Here is a 17,363-nt window from a genome sequence, read left to right as displayed (position 1 = left end):
CTTAGCACACTCAAAGGCCGGCGCTGCACTAGGATGCTCCTGCTCAGGCATTAACTCATTCCGTTCATGTTTTCAACATGCTTCGTAGGAAGGGGAAGCATCTGTAGGGGAGGGTGTTTGAGGAGTATTTTGGCTGGTGCATCTCTAGTGACACCTTGTGGGAAGTTTCATAGAATAGTCTATAACTTTTTTTTGAGGAAGAAATAGGAATGTTGGGCAAAAAAGTTGCCAAATACTCCACATGGGATACACTTAAATCTCTGCACTTGCCTGAAGTTAAAAATAATCTATAGAGATATACTTTCTCACTGTTGAAATTGTTCCTCCTTTATCCATTGAGGTGTTACACACTTCACCCTCTGTGGATGTACATATGGTATTATCTAGAAATAAAATTTAACTTTTAAACATGAATATATTGATTCACCTTAGAGGGAAACATTCAGAAATGGGAATGTTGTGGATCAGTTGCAGCTGCCACAATTTAGATAAACTCACTACATGGGTCATTGCCCTGCTTGGTAAAGTTTTGCCCTTCTGAGGAAAAACTGGAAGGGAAAAAAAGCTCAAACAATTATTTTTTTTTTGTTCAAAACTGGGTATTTTGAGAACTTAAGTCAATATTTCACCATCCTTTAAGTGATGCCCCTGATTCCATTGATAGTTTTCCTTGTTTCCATGTCTCTTGTCTAGATGCAAGCACTGGGCCACCTGAGCCTGGGGAAAGTAAAAAGAGGTCTCTAATCCCTGAATCTAGAAGTTAATCCAGAGGATCTGTTCTATTAAAAAAACCTTCCAATATGAAAGAATAACAGTTTTACAAAGAGGTGAGTTTGACCTCTTCTAATTTATAAAGTCACTAAGATTACACAAACAGAGTGATGAAGTGTTGGCCAGTTCTCCTCCAGCAGCTGCTGTGGAGAAACGAAGCTGTTTGATACCCCTCATATGCTTTATTTTTAGTTAATGCACATGGATACTGTCTGCTTACCTCTTGCTTTCTATGCCTGGCATTTGGAGGTGACATATTCGACTCGCTGCTCAGTTTTGTGGTGTTTTGTTTTCGTGCTGATAACACGGGCAGAGGCAGAAGACAGATTCATTTGCTGGTAGAAGTAGAACTTCTGTAGCCAAACCCAGTACAGAGATGATACCTAAAGCTGCTCTCCTCAGTCAGCAGTAACACCTTTTGTTGGGGGACTGCAGGACCACCCAGCTGTGCAGTTTTTATATGGCTCCTGGGTGGAAGCAGGCTGATGGTGTGACTTTGAGGCAGCACTGTGGTTCAGTGGCACAACCACCCCAGCTTTAGGCTCTGCCTGCTGAGCTTCCCCTCAATAACATGATACCACTGCAGACTTACCGGTGTGCCAGTGTTCTGTGAGACCCTCATGCACTGGGCAATCCCAGTTACTAAAAATCCCAGTCACTAAAAATCCCAGTTGCTGGCATCTGTATTCAAGGCAGGATGTGTCCCCTTCCTATGTACAGCCTACATAGGAAACAACCCACAGAGTGTGTAACCACCCTCCTGCTTTCACTCTGCGGGGGAGTTTGTCCTTACTAGAAACAGTAATTGCAGAAATGACCTTCAGATTTACTGAAAACAGTAGAGGGCTTTGCACTGACTCATGGAGGGAGCCCAGGTATTGAGGAGGGGCTTGCTGCTTGATAACGCATTTCCTACTGTCTTGTGCAACAGTTAAACCAAAGCCTGGTTCTGTGGCAGGGACAATACTGTAGGCAGTGTGTATGATGGTTCTGTCCCTGCCAGAATCTAGAATGAATTGCAAACTGCAAACCCACTGCTGGCTGATGAAAGCAGCCCTGCCTTGGCTCAGCTGGGTTTCAGAGCCAAGCCTCACATTTCGGCCTCTCGTCTAGTTTTGGTTTTAGAATAAAAAATCCAGTTTGGATCATGAGCCTCTTGCTGAAATAAGAGCCATGGCTCTTTTTTCTGTTATCATATCACCTCCCTGGTGAATCCTTGGGCTCCCTCTTTTCTGTCATCTTAGCTGATTTTTGTTTGCTGTGATGTTCATTGGTGCCTTACTTCAGGAGGAAATCCCCTTTCTTTCAATGCCTTGTGATGAGTCACTGCTGCTGTTTGCTTCAAACTGAAGGGGATTCCAACTATAAAATTGTATTATTGCTAAAATAGAACCCTTTCCATTGCGTAGGTTGTAGCTTAAAACAGAGAAAAGTTTGGGGGAGTTGGAGGGTAAGCAAGCAGTGTTGCTGCTGGTTTGGTTTATGAAATTGGGGATTAATGGTAATTCCAGTAACAAGTGAGCAGCTTAGAAGTTTAGTAGATCAAAACCGACCTCTAACTGAAAAGCAGTTGTGTATCAAGTTCTGTACATAAAGAACCAAAAAAACTCCCCTCAAACCATACTAGTTTGTGCTTCCAGCAATGAATATTAAGATTGGTTCAGCAAGAAGCTCAGCTTGGTTCAAGCTCTTCCTGTGTGTGTGTGTGTGTCTGTGTATATTCATTATGGATTCAAAATTCAGTTGCTTTAAAACTGTTTATTTTGGCCATGGAAGGTTGCTTTCAATTTTCTTCTTTCATTATACGTCTGACTGCCCTTGTCTCTATGTTGCTGTTGGTTTAGCCCTGGTGCTTTAAGCTGCAGTTTTCTGAATCCATCGTCTGGCACTTTCTTTTGTCTGAAGTAACTGCTGCAGCTCTCCCTCGCGCTGGAGTTTTTGTGAATTCCCAAATCTGTGGGTGTGCACACAGGACATGGAGGTTGCAATTTGAAGTAGGCTTTGGTCCTGCCTGCTCATCTCTGCAGGGGCATGCAGGTAATCCAGGTCTATCCCCTGAACGCTTCCTTTGCAGCCTCTTTCAGCTCTGGATTTCCATTCTTATTTTCAGAGTTCACCTGAGAGGTTCTACAGGCTACAACAAACCAAACCCCAAAACCACAGAAGGCACCATTTAAAGGCAATTTTTGTATCAATGTCTTTAATATTTAGATCTGGAGGTCTGTGGTTATATACTGAGATATGGTGGCTATTGAGCACTGAAAAGGACCATGAGGTTGCTGAAAGCACCACAGTAACACTCAAGTTTAGAAAGAGTCCCACTACTGGTTTTGCAGCATATTGCTGTAAAGGAAACAAGTTAATAAAAGCCACAAAGATGTACGATTTCCCATAGCCTTTGACTAATGCTGTAAGTAAAAGAACAGCTAAAAAACCACTCTAAGCTGAAGGTGAGGGGATTTCCTTAGGAAGAATGCTTGGAAGGGGCCTTGCTCCGAACTGGGGACTTCAGGAGGCATCATTTCCTGACTTCCTAACAGAAGTGTCTGTGCTGAATGGGAGGACACAGATAACTTCATCTATCAACCCCCAAAATCCTTTTGGCTTCGTGTCTTTAAAGGTATTTAATGCTAAAGACTTAGAACCCTGTATCAATGCCCTAAATTGCCTGATGTTTGTAGTGAGATCTCTACAGAGTCAATTAAGGTCACCTCGACACTTTGATTAAACTGTGAACTGCTAATATTATTTTTTTTAATATTTATTTCTATGACCATTACTATTTTTCTCCCGTGGTAGAACATCTCATCTGAATAATCCTCTTGTGTGTATTCGGTTGCTCTTTAATGTCCACCCTCACTTTGCAAATGCTGAAAGTGTTTTTTTAGGAGATTAGGTTGAACTCAACTTCAATGCTTACCAACATCTGGAAGACCTAAAGGTAGTCATGGAATATTTATCAAACTCCCCGGCACTCTGCTGTGGTTTAAAGCTTCCTTCAAAGTGGATGCAGAGAGAAATATTGCAAAAGTTTAGAGTAGGGTTATAATTAATAGGTGGATACATATCCCTCCTTTATAAAATAATCCTCAGTGTTTAATGTCTTTTCTAGGTTGTAATTGCTGGGGAAATACATAAGAGAGATAAAACTTTGTCTGCTACAGCATCTCAGTACTCCAAGAACTTATCTTTTTTCATTTTTTTCTTTTTCTTTTTAAAGGAAAAAGTAAAAGAAAGAAAAAGGACCTTATCTCCACTACAGCAAATGGCTTTTCCTGACATCATTTATAAAAATTAATCATTTTAACAACTTTTTGCTTTACTGTTCAAAGACCTTTTACATTTTTCTTGATTGTTCCCCAATGCCTATACACTGCCTCTGTCTATGTTTTATGAGTAAAATCTAAATAACACAAGGGTACAGTTTCCATAAAATTAAGGTCATGTGAGGTGGAAATAGCAGCCTAAGATCAGGAGTTCCTTCACTTTTATAGTCTTTTCTTTTGGTAACAGGAAACAGCTCTGAGGCTGTTTGCTTTGGGACAATGTATAGGAGATTTTGCCTTCATAAATTTGATTGTGTCTGCATCTTATATGATGGAGAACTGCCCTAGAAATATTTGGATCTGGCTTCTAACAACAGGAGAGCTTTCTCTAGTGTGGTTATTAGCTTTACCACACACTTGGACAGCAATATAGCACAGTTGTGAGCAGATATTACTCTTGATTTCACAAAAAGGTAAAATTAGATTCAAATGCTTTATGGTGGTGGGGAACAGCTTCTGCTTCAGTGTTATGATGAACACTTGTGGTTGTGAAAAGGTCATCAGATCCTCTAGAGAAGCTGGCAAAGAGCGCAATTCTCATCTGAAATGTCACAGACATGTCACCTCTCACCACCTTCCTCTCCTCCAAAGTGCCTTTCCTCCTGTCCGCCAATAACCAGGATACCTCCCATGGAATGCCTTCATTCCTCTTTGCCCTTTTGGTCAGCTGCAAACCCAGGTGAAGGCATCCTCTATTCAGCCCCCTGTACTGATGGCAAACCCCAGCTCTCATGGGGTACAGCAGAATTCCTTCTTTTCTTCCTTACTTACAATACTCCCCTTTTCCTTTCATTTTTAACCCAGACTTGTGTAGCTCCTGTGCCCAGTTGTACCTTGTCAACCTATAACAGTGGTGGGAGCTGACAAAGCTTTACTGTCCAAGGCAGAGGCTTTTCTGTACAACAGTGTTTTATGTTGTTGGGTATCACCTTGTTCTGTTCTTGACCCTTTCTGTGGAGCTGTCCTCTGTTCCAGGGGAACACAGTAGCTCACTGCACTCCTTGCTGCAGAGAAGAAAATCACAGACCAGGAACTCAGTTTTCTGGTAGATCATCCTGTTGAGAAAATTCTCTGTAAGTCCTCAGGGCTTTGTGTCTGATTTTATTTTTTGTAGCTCAGCCAAGAAGCAGCCAAGGCAGAAAAGTGTCTACAGCTTGCAGTTTGTGCCAGTCACTGAACCTGGGTGAAAATGCTTTGCCTCATCCAAAAATACCCTGTCTCCATGAGGTAAAGGTCACTTTTCTGTCAAACCACTAAATGCTGCTTTAAGATTTCACTGACGTAGGGAGTAGTAAATTTAGTAAAGCTTTAGGGTTGATTTTCTCGTTAATTGGCAAGCAGGTGGAAATACGTATGGGTAGGAAAGAAATCTTTCTGGAGTCAGTGCAGAAATACTTTCTTGGAGGATTCAGACATTACTTAAAATCAGGTTTAATTCCAGTTTGGACCAGGAGTTAAACACTTCAGTGTTTCAGTCAAAAATGTAGTGGTAGAAACCAGTGGGTGGAAACCAGTGGTAGAAACCTGGGGGACAAGGTGGTCTTATTGCCCAGAAAAATGGGTTTGTAGTCAAACTTCCTTGGCACTAAGCTGTGTGCTTGAAGTTTATGGAATGGACAAATGTGATGAAAGTGATGTTCTCCTGGAACCTGCTGCTGTAAAACCTCTTTTCGTGCTTGCTATCGTATCAACTTCATGAACATCTTCAGGGAAATCCAGTGAAATACCAGAAGAGTATGTGTGAGTAAAAATATTCATTGAATTGCCATCTAAGACCTCATAAAGGAGCTGTGGCATTTCCAATTTTTCCATAAGGAAAGGAGAATTTGTTGTGGGTGGTCTTCCACTCACGGCTAAGCACTAAAGCCACCCAGGGAGCAGGAACAAAATGAATGGGAAGTGCCTTGACTTTTAATACATCTCAGGCAAAATCTTTGGAAGTCCAAACTAAAATGAAAGCAGTTCACTAAAACTGAGGGTAGAACTAGGGGGCAGCATCTTCCTCCCTCAGAAAGTCACTCCTTCTGTGAGCACAAAAGTGTGTTTTAATTCTGTTTGAAATGTGGATAGATGTACCCTCACTTTTAAGTCTTTAGTTTGCCTCAAAAACATGACAGCTGGGACTGGCAGTCCCATTGACCTGGGACATGGGAACCTGTTTAGGAAATATAGCAGCCTACCTGTTTCAGAGAAGAGTATTTCAGCTTGAGACAAACCAGAGTGTGTGGGAGCAGTTCTCATTTATGCACCAAAGAGAGGAGGGCAGCTGCACACAGCCGGGGAGTAACGCCCGTGTGGAGAGCAGCAGGCTGCCTTGTTGCTGTGGAGTGAATGCCCTAATGCCCTAATCAAAGTATAAATTAAACCCAAATCTCACAAAATTTCTGGACAGCAAATCTGTTTTCAGCTTCCTCTCCAGGGTATTGGAGTCCCAAACTGTTTTGAGCACTTCTGAAACTGTATTTCCCCCCCTTCCCCCTCCCAGTCTCTTTCCTTCCTTGTAGTGGTCTTTTCTCTCCTGAATAATACTTACATGGCAATTAAGCCCTTTACAAGTCACCAAGGATCCGGTACTTTAAGCTGTTGTCCTTGCATTATATTAAATTTTCTCTAACCCATTTCCTTATTTTTCCCCTATGGAAAGCCCCTAAACAAGCAGTCCTTCAGTGGACAATAAAATGGTTTGAATGGCAGCCATCCAGCATGGCCTTTCTCTAGATAAGTGGCTTGGCTATGCCTAAGAAACAACGAAATTTTTATTATTCAGTTGTTTGTGGAGTAGCCAAAGGGATTTTCCTCTTCTGAATGAGGGGAATGGGGAGGTCAGGTAAAAAGGTGCATGTGATTTCTGCTGTACCCCCACAATTTTCCACTGGAGGTTTAAGTTTTTCCATTGACTGCTTTTCTCTGCCTCCACAAAACATTTGGTTGTGCCTGCTTTGCTGTGATGAAAATGTCAATGTTTTGTATCAGCGATATTAGGAGGAGTTAGGAAAGAAACACTGTAATTGTTTAAGTCAGGCTGGCTGTGAAGCTGCTGTTAACAGGAAGGGAAGAGCCCGTGTTTCCATCCCCTCTCTTGACTCCTGGGATGGCACACAGCCTTCCAGGGAAGAAGGCACCTGGCTTTGCCTCATCCTCCGTGAGGAGAACACTGAGGATTCCTGGCCTTCTTGGCAGAAACCACAGTGGGTCAGTTGAACAGGTGATGGAAATTAAAGCCAGGAACTGCACACAGGGAAGGTTTTAATTTAGCCCCATCATTGTAGAGCTGACAGATGATGACAAAATAACAACAGCAACCACTCCCTGAACTATTTCCAGTCCCACAGAAATTAAGCATATTGGTCAGCCCAAAGTCTGAACCTGTGTTTGAGTCCAGTGAAAGCCAAAAACATGGAAGGCTGAATTTGCTCTACTCTGTGTGAACTCATTGCTGAGTAAGATTTAATCCTATTCTCTTCTCAGTCATCCAGTGGGAACAGCGTTTCTCCTCAGAGGTGTGTCTTTGGGCTTTGATTTCCTTTGCTGCCTGGAAGGATTTGAGTCTGTGTCACCTCCCAGACAGTGCTCCAGCAGTTTGCTGCTGGGCTGGTGGTGGTGAGTTTCAAACCTCCCCTGTGGAGGCTGTTCTGCTTTTTATAAATGCTTAGATAAAATTATACTGGAGGTCAGGCTAAGGAAAAGTGTCTGAGGTGCAGCTGAGTGCATAGGACACTGTTCTGAGGAGTGGAAGATGTTGGTGCCATGGGGGCTTTTTTAAAAATTTATTTTAACTGGGCAGCCTGTAAATCTGAACTCTGTTGGTAGATGTCTGAACCATCAAACTGAAGTCATGGACATTTTCTCCAACAAAGTGACAGTAAATGCTTCATATGTAGTGGAAATCACCCTGCAACTCCAGCAGCTAAAACATTTGTCCAGGAGGTGCAAACATCCCTTCAGGGAAAGGCAGGGGAAAGAATTAGACCTTGGTCTCCCACATCCTGACCCTGGCCTATTGTTTCCTCTGTTATAATTGCAAATGTCTCCAAAATAATTTTGTTTTAACAGAACTGCAGTGCATTGAACACGAATTTGCAAATGATTGCTCTCTGTGTGCATGTGAGAAGCTGAGTGTAAATGCTTTGACAGAAAAAGGTCCGCCCTGCTCTACTGAGCAGCTGTATTATCTCTGCTGGGAGGAGGAGAATGCTCCCAGGGCAGTTAGATCACTAGTATTTCCAACCCAGAAGACAATAGGAATCTCCTAAAAATCTCAGAGTGGTTTTTACTCCTTAGTACAGAACTGCACAGGTTTTGTTGTCGCCAAAACCGAAACTGATACCAGAGTCAGGCTTAGATATGAACGTTTTTCTGAACTTGCCTGTCACGAATCTTTCATTTTTAGGTGACAGCATGCTAATGTTAATTTTTATCAGCTGTGAAACTTGATTAATCAACTCCTGTGAGCAGTGGCCTGTAGCCTGAAATGAACAACATGCTCTTGAAAATGCTGCATCACTTCTTGTGCGGGTGGAGGGGCGACGTTTCTGCAGCTTCACCTCTCTGTGCCCTCTTCCTCAGAACGAAAATCAGGTCTGATGTTGGAGTGTTTCTGGTCGGGGCAGAGCTGAATGTCACTGCCGACGAGGAGGCTGGAGCTGCTCGATCCGAGCGCTGATTGTGCAAGGGAAACCTTTAGAATAAACTCAAATCAAAAAGCATTCCTAGAAATGGGTCCCTGACCTACTTGCCCCTTACAGTAAATTATTCTACTTCTGGATTGATATTTGTGTTCTCTACCTTTTGGGTTGATGCAGCTTTTCCACCGTGCTTAGAGCACCGCTGTTCCCACCGTGCAGCTCGGGCTGGGGCGTGGGCGGGACGTTGTGTCACCGTTCCATGGTGAGCTGAAGAACGAGAGGGAATCCTCTGTGGTCTCTTACAAGCAGTGCTTTCAAGTATGTCTGTGTGGGCTGTGTTTGTTTGAGAGAGATGAATATGCTCTCAATGGTAGAATGACTTTAAGAAAGGGGTTTCCCTAAGCCTGGGGTGTAGGTTAAACCTTGAGATATATATAAATACACACATATACTTTGGCCTCCAAACCACTTAGTTCTCATTTGATTCAGAGAGCCTTTATTTGAGACTAGTATGTCCTAACCCAGCAGCACAGAGGCGGACACCTTCCCTAAATATGGTGAGTAACCTATGCATTCATTTGGAGCTTGTGTCAGTGGGTCTCTTTGCAGCCTCACAATGAAGTCATGTACTTCTTTTCCTTGCTTATCTACCAAAAAGACCTCAAATCCAAAACCCGATACTTCAAAGGAGTGCTTTTTTTTTTTTCCTAAAGAGCTTTTTTTATTTCATCATATTGTTTGTATAGAATAAGTACAGGAATTTGCTTTTACCTGGTTCTCCTGCATGAACTTGGACAAAAAAAGGTACAGCAGTAATAAAGGATTGTTGACATACAGAGCATTAGGACTATGTCACACAGTTACTTTGCTGTTAAGTGTAGTGATACAAAGATTCAGTGCACCTGTACTGGGTTTGTCCCACATTCCTATCTTGGATTACGCTTCCGCTGAGACCTTTGGAGGTTTCACCTGTTCTGTAGTGTCTGGGATGTTCCCTGTGCTACTGATCCTGCCTGGAGCAGGCACAGGATTCCCTTAGCTGGATCTGTCATTAGGACATTTGCTACAAATTGTTCTCTGTAATCCCCGTGGCATCTGAGGCTGGGCTGTGTCTCTGGACTGGGTGACACTTTGCTTGCCTTGCTGCTGTAAACTGGTGTTAATGCTGTGTCTCAGGAGTGGGTTTGATACATTCCCACCTTGAGTAAGGAATACTTGGAGCCACAGTATTAAAACCTTTTTTCAGGACTGGTGTTTTTTGCTGCCAGAGGGCACATGGCCGTTGTGCCAGGGCAGCTGTAGGAGCTCCGGACTGCTCTCCCCATCTCCTCTCAAATTGCCAGTGAGGATTCCAAAATGCTTCCAGCAAAGCCTGGAGAAAGAGAGCTTCCTAAAGGGTCATCTTCCCTTGGCTTGCTTCTGGATCCTCAGCACACTGTGACATGCTGCTGGCACAGTCCTAATTTCCAGTGGTAGCAGAGCCACATTTCCATGAACATGGGAGTACTGGAACATATGGAAAGCAATATATATTTCCAAGTTGTTTAGAGCTGGTGTTCCTGCCAGTCAAACAATGCCAATGTTTTTCTGCAACTGGCTAGCTGTGTTCTTCCTACTTTTTTGGGGTTCTTTCTCTTTTTTTTTTTTTTTTTTAGATTTTGAAGCTTGGCTGGGGAGCATGAAATTTAAGTAGAACAGAGCTGCATTCCTCATCTAAATCAATCCTTCTGCCCTTCTTGTAGATGCACAGATTTTTGTAGGTAGGTCTACCTGTGGCTTGAATTCTTTTCTCACAGCCTGGCTTCCTTCCCAGCCACGTGGGCCCTGTACTTGGAGCGATCTTTCTGCTACTGTTCTACCCTGTTATCCTGCAGAGACTCAATTCCAAAGTCATTGGAGCTGATGGATCCTAACTTTTATCTCTTGGCTTGGATTGCACAAGAAATTCTGTCCTTTTTCTTTCCTGTCACAGTTTCCATGTAATGACATCGCTATTAAAAATTGTTCAGCAAAAACATCTTGGGCACTGTCAATGAATATCATAGTTATTAATCTTTTACCCTGCAGTATTTTCTCTTTTCATTTCTGTATTTTATCCCTTGGAAAGTTCCCTATCCCTATTTTGGCAGTGAATAATAATAAAGAACCATTTTTTTGCTGCATAATTTAGGGCTGGCATTCAAGAAATATATAAGTACTTCCTTCCCATTTTGCCCACCTCCAAATAATTAAAGTTGGATACAGATAATTGGAAAAGCTTATGCAGTGCTATTCCATAAAATATACCTGTTTTACAAGTGGTTTTGTGTAGATTTGTAAAGATTTCTGTATATTTGACAGATCTGTGGTTGCCTGATAAATGAATTTTAAACAAATCAAAGATACTAGTTTTTGAGGGCTTTATTTTATCAACATATTTAATACTTTTTTTGGAATTGTATTCTATCCACGAGAGTTTGCTTCCATGGAAATTGTGCACAGTTCATGGTGTATCATGGACTTTGCACCCAGACCTCTGTGCACTAGTAGGCTTCAGCTGAACTGAACATTTTCCCACGAAGAAAAGGTTTCTTCTAAATGTATTAAAAATGAGGAGTGTCATTTTTAATGAGAGGAGCACAGAGAGCGTTTTGAGTTATGTTGTGTGTGGATGTCATGGCTTGATGAGATGGTATTTGTGATTTCCTCTGGTCACTTATGTCTGTCACCCAAGCCTGAGCATGACTGTGGTTGCTTTTTGGTAACACTTGTGCCATTGATTTCTACTTGAAAAAGGGATTTATGCTTATGAAGGATTAACTTTCTCACTTTCGGATATTCTTGAGATCTTCAATGTTTAGAAGCTGTTAAATGGGATGATTTTCTCCCAGTTTCAATTCAAGAAAAAAGTGTTGAATTGATTTTGAATAAGGTCATGTAGTCTAAAGCAGTGTTTTGTACTCAGCACTTGCACAAATTTGTGTGTGTCAGTGGCAGCACTTTCACACACTTGGTGTGGAGGAGCAGCACTCATAGACTGGGCTGTTTATCAAGCTGTGGATATCACAGCTCTGTGGGAGAGCATCTGTGAATTAAGTTTTTTGGGGTGATTGCTGCTCTGAATCTACAGTTACCCCGACCAAGGAGAATTGTTCTTAATGATGAGATCAATTTTAAGTATTCAGTGTTAAATCTTCCTGCATCACACAGGGCAGGTACTGGTTTCGTTTTATCTTAACCAAATTAGGCACAGCAGAACTGAGGAGCCCGACTACTCTTTATTTTTGGCAAAAATCAAGCTTCAGATTCTAAGCTTTGGTTAGAAACTGTCTCAGATTGAATTTTCAGCGCTTTAACCAGGAAATAGCAGGGGGAGGAGAGAACTGGCAGGGCTTGCTGTGTCTGTGGCTCTTTCTGGGCAGCATTTGCCTGACTGGAGCTGCATTTTCAGCAGAGAGCAGAGAGACACGTAATGCAAAGGCTGTTTCAAGGCTGGCACTGCACACCAGTGCTGCTCTGAGAACCAAGCCTGGGTCTATTTAGGTAGGAGGACATCACAGAAATGTTATATGTTTGATTTCTTCAGAGCAAAAAAAAAGTCTTGAGGGCTTTCTTCCTGTTTTAGGTCAGTTTTAGCGAGTGTTGCTTAAGCTTTCTTTCATCAAATGTTCTTTTATTTCTCTGGTTGTTCTTCCATTTCGATCACATTTACAGTAATAATGCATTTCTCCCTCCCACTCCTCCTACTCAACAGCCACACACAGATAATTTCTGACCTGCTGGCTTGTTTATCAACAGCATTGACGGTGATAAATGTTCCACTTTGTTTTGGAGCTATTTTGCAATATGGGGTAATACCTAAACGAGGTGGATTTACTCAGCCTGGCTGTGACAGGCCCTGGATCTTTCACAATACAAAGCTGGGTATCACTGAAAAGGTAGCTTATTAATGGGTTTATTCCTTATGTATAATTTGTTGGCACGTGCTTCCATCTGTTTGGAATGTTGTGCTTTCTGCTCCCTCCACTGGGACAATATGTCTGGTTTTGGTGGTGGTCTGTCAAATTGAATCATTGAGTTGATCTAGGCAGGAAAACCCAACCAAGGCAAAAATCTCCTTTCCCTTCTCTACCTCCCTTAGGCTGGATCATTTCTGGCATTCATTTTACATTGCATTCCCACAAAATATTGCTTTGGTACAGCTGAAGAACAAGTGAATTACTGAGCAGGTTTGGAGAAAATGAGCAAAGGTTTGCCAACACTGGATGTTCTTAAGCTGGAACTGGACTTGGAGAAAGAAAAAGAGAATGGGGCAAGAGCAGTGCAGGATTTAACATTTACAATAGACATGCTTGTGAAATGCATTTTGCATAACATTTTGAAACACCAGTGTGCTGAGGGCCTATCTGGCTGTGCTTGTTTTTACAATTAAGATTTCATTAGAATTAGTAAGTCTTGTTGTCTTTCTTGAACTATGTGGTTTTTTTCTCTCCAAATGTGGTTTGTTTTCTTTTTTTCTTCTATGTGGTAAACTTGTTTTTAATGCAAATTAATACTCCAACCAGAAAGTGCTTTGTCTGGGTATATCTAGGGAGTAATTAGGGCTTGGAGCCCTGACAAATTTGGTGGGTAAGCACCAAGGAAATTTTGCATGCTTTTTACCAAACATTTTCAATTATTGCAAAACCCCATAAATCTGTGAGCAGAACTGAATCTGTTTTACTTCAGGGTGTTCCTGTTCTTAAAAACCTTGACAGAAAGCAGAAAATTTATGTAATTCTGAGCAATCCTTTACATGACCATTACAACCCCCTCCTTTACACAGCCTTAATTCTTTGAAGTAGCTGAATTTTATCCATCTTGGCCTCAATCTGCCTGATCTAATAAAACCCTACGGCGTTATATTGCATATTGTCGTTGTAAAAACTTCTGGCTGCTCTAATAGCAAACACTTGCACGTGGCACCGTAACTGAGCTGCATCTCTTTCATTCACGTTCAGAAGGGGAGGGTCGGATTTAGCTGCAAAATCTGCATATGACTAAGAGTCAGGAGACATGTCCAACATCCCCCACCCCAGCAGTGTGAGCAGCAGGGCTTCTGGAGAACTGCTTGTTCACACTGGCTGGGCGTGCAGGTGGGCCACGCAGGGCTCTGGGACTTGGCAGCCCTGGCAGCTCCTCTCTGTGCTTTTCCCCGGCTCGGCACAGCAGGGCCACGGAAAAACCTGGAGCATGTGCTGTGTGGGCCCAGAGAGAGCACCTGAAACTGCCTCTCTAGAACCAAGAAGGGACATGGTTAACACATAAATATTTTTTTCCCGTGTTTTTCACTGCTTTCTTTTTTATTTATTTATTTTTTTCCCCCAGTTTTTCAGAACGTTGTTTTCTTCTTACGTGACTTTTACCAGCACTGGTGTCACATTTTCGGTGACATCCAACCTGCATCCCTTTAACGTGGCCTGGTTTCCAGCACGGGGGCTGCAGTGCTGTGCCCAGCCTGGCAAATCCATCTGAAACTGCTGACATGTCAAACCTCGATGGGGTAAATCAGAGCTGGAGTAGAATATGAATTCTGTGGTGTTTTTTGGTTGGTTTGTTTTTGCTTTTGTTTATTTCAGAAAATTATGGCCATATTTTCTTCAGTCATTTTGTTGGGGTTTTTTTTGTTGTTGTTGTTTCAGTGGTGGCACAGAGTGTTCATTCTAAGTCAACATTTTTCAAATTTAGTATTTTGAAGCTAGACACCTGAAAGCCAAGTTTAGGCACTCCAAAATAAGGCTTAATCCTCATTAGTCCCCAGTGTGTGCAGCTCCCATTGAAATCAATCAAATACAGCTTTCCATACTTCAACGAGATTTTGTTATGATTAAACAGACACTCATAAAACTTGGACAAGCTGGAATCAAGTTTCACATGAAACTGAATGGACATTTTTTTCCTTAATAGGATCCTTGTAATTAGTGATTACCAGATGCATTTAAAACGTGTGAAATGCCTGCAGGAATTGGAATTAAGAGTGGGGGAGGGATGCCAAACACCTCAGATCTTCTGCTGGCAACTTTTCATTTTAGATTTCTGTAAAATGTTCAGCTGTGGTTTCACATTAAGTTGATGTTACCGATAAAGTACTGACTTGTAGCTGAAAACTTATTTGCTTAAAAATAAATAGCAGGTTTAGCTCTTGATGGCTCCCCAGTGTGTTTCAGTGGTCACATTGCTGCCCTTACCATAGGTCGGTTTTCTAATTCTAGCGACTGTCATAATGATACTGTTTGACACTTGGATCTAAAGAGAAGAATGAGGCCTCTGGGCTCCTTTTGTGATGAACTAGAGGTGTCCCACACAGCCTGAAGGAACATCCCTGGGGCTGTGCCCAGACTGCAGCACAGGAGCAAATGACTCCTCTGGATGAGGCTCATTCTTGGTACCATCTGTTCTCCCACTTGTTGTGGAGAGGTGCTGCTTTTGTCATGTTTGGAGTTTTAACCCAAAACCTCCATTCTAAAGGATAATCTTGGTGTGGACTGTTTGCTCTTACCCTGATGTATGTCCTTCTCTATTGGAGGGCTGTCTTTTGGTTTTTTTTTTTCCTTCTCTCCCTTCTCTTTGGAAATTCGGTGCTGGACAGTAACTGGTCCTGACCAGAGGGAAGCTTGTTAGGAGCTTGTAGAGGGCTTGAACAACACTCTCATGCTCAATAACTTACACATGGCTCCTTTGTTTTCCTCTCCAAGTGATTTAGATCAGAGTCCTTACTCAAATTCCCTTCATTTTGGAGTACTTTTACCAGATGCTTCCATGAATAGTCTGGAAAATACGAGGACATGCTTGAACTCTAGAGTATTTAAGATAATGGATTCTTTTAGGATGAATAATGAAAGCTCTTTTTGCAACACTTGCAGTGTTCCTGCAACTGCTGGCAGTTTGTTCCTTGGGTAGATATTTGCCCCCACAGAGACTGTTATTGCTCCTGCCCTTGCAGAACTGTGGTTGGATGGAAGAGAGGATGATGCTGGGAAGGAAGAAGTATATTCCTGGCTTTTTGACAACCATTTATGAATAAAGAATAAAATAGAGATACAGATGAGACACCATTATCTCTTCTCATTGTAGCTGGATACCTAACTGTTTCTTCTTAGCTTGTTAATCTTTTTATTTCCCCCTTAAAGTCTGATTTTTTTCCCTCCCTGTTCTTAATAGATTCACTGTGAGCAGCTCAAAAGGAACAATAAGGATGCAGAGGATCGTCTGGAGTTGTGCCTCCATCAGTGTGTTGAGATGGAAAGGTATTAATTATCTTAATGTTACATGGAGAGACTTCTTTTATTTTTATTTCTTGAAAGGTAATTTACTTTGCATTACTGGAAATCTGTAGTTGAGTGTTCCCTGTGTGTCCATGTATCTTCCAGAGACACAGGTTAATGCTTTTTCTTTCCTGCTTTAACCTGTACTGTGGAGATCTGTTTAAATGTGTGAAATGTGGAAATTTTCTGTACTCAGACGAGCAAAATCACAGGGAATAGCTTGGAAGGGACCCCTGGAGATTGTCTGGACTGACCTGCTGCTTCCAGCAGGGCTCAGGGTAACTCAGGGCCTGCCTGGGTGAGCTTCGAATACTTCCAAGTATGGAGATTTCACAACTTCTTTGGGCACCTGCTGCTTCACAAAGCAATAATATTTCTACTCATAACACTGATACTAAGTATTAAGTGCAGTGTGTGGATTTGGGAAAGAGAGGAAAAAGAAAAATTTCTTTAAGGTAACTGCAGATTGTTTGGAGAAGCTTAAGGAATAATATCCTACCCTTCTTTCCTCCTGTAAAGAAACATTTTGTCTCAGGTTAGTTTATTGTGAAATAACTGAATCGGGAATCCCTTGGGAATTCCCATTTATTCAAGACACTGTGAGCTGTTGCCAGTGTAGTTTGCCTCCAGCCTGCTTCTGTGAAGGGAGGGGGGCACCAGGTTCCCATCTGTCGATGACATCCCTGGTGAAACCGTGTGCCGGTCGCTGGCAGTCCGAGCCCTGGAATTGTGACACCGCCAGCCACGCAGGGAGATTCCTCTGCCTCTCAGCATCCCCTGCCTCTCAGCTCGGCTGCCTCACAGCTGCCACGGGCCAGGAGTTGGCCTGACTTAACAGAGCGGCTTGTCCTCCCTCAGCTACTGTGTGTTACATTGCCTGGCTGTCTTCCCAAATGGTTTCATCTGTTCATTCTGCTCGCGCTGGCAGTAGGTCACTGAAGGTATCTCAGGTCTGCGTGGGAGACACAGACCCAAAATGAATCATGGACTTGTTTTCCTCCAAAGGTTCAGCCCAGCTGTGAGCCCAGGTCAGTAAGGCCTTGGTGAAGCATCCACATCCTGGCCAAGGCTGAAGTGGGAGGCAGAAATGGGCTGTTTGTGGTGATGCCTGATTCGAAAAGAAAGAGTAGTGATGTAAAAGACCAGTTAAAAATGCCAGCCATGCAACTGCAGTGCGTTAGAATCATAGTTTTCCGCAGAAACAAGTGCACACAAGATATGAATGGACCTGTGGTACTTAAGCTGCGTGTGTAGGGCAAGCAGCCAGTCCAGAAAGGGCTGTGGGAGGGAGACCAGTTCAGAAAAGCACATACTGAGGATAGGAAAGTGTCCTGAAATGGGTGCAAGCTTTTCTAGAT

General features: G+C 42.5%; 1 protein-coding gene across 1 annotated transcript in view; it reads left to right on the top strand.

Annotated features, from left to right (window-relative positions):
* The window catches only part of TNIP3 (TNFAIP3 interacting protein 3), a 56,171-nt gene that overhangs the window by 6,028 nt on the left and 32,780 nt on the right, over positions 1–17,363 (top strand). Inside the window, exons 2-3 of the mRNA XM_039383515.1 lie at positions 694–827; positions 15,902–15,987. Coding sequence (XP_039239449.1) covers positions 15,980–15,987 — 8 coding nt within the window. The 5' untranslated portion in view covers positions 694–827; positions 15,902–15,979. The remainder of the gene's footprint in view (positions 1–693; positions 828–15,901; positions 15,988–17,363) is intronic.

The sequence above is a fragment of the Pipra filicauda genome, unplaced genomic scaffold (genome assembly GCF_003945595.2).
Source record: "Pipra filicauda isolate LSUMZ 115617 unplaced genomic scaffold, ASM394559v2 scaffold312_size1046226_pilon, whole genome shotgun sequence".
In the NCBI taxonomy this organism is placed as follows: domain Eukaryota; kingdom Metazoa; phylum Chordata; class Aves; order Passeriformes; family Pipridae; genus Pipra; species Pipra filicauda.
The sequence above is the reverse complement of the archived record's forward strand: the minus strand, read 5'-3'. Positions and strand labels throughout refer to the sequence as shown.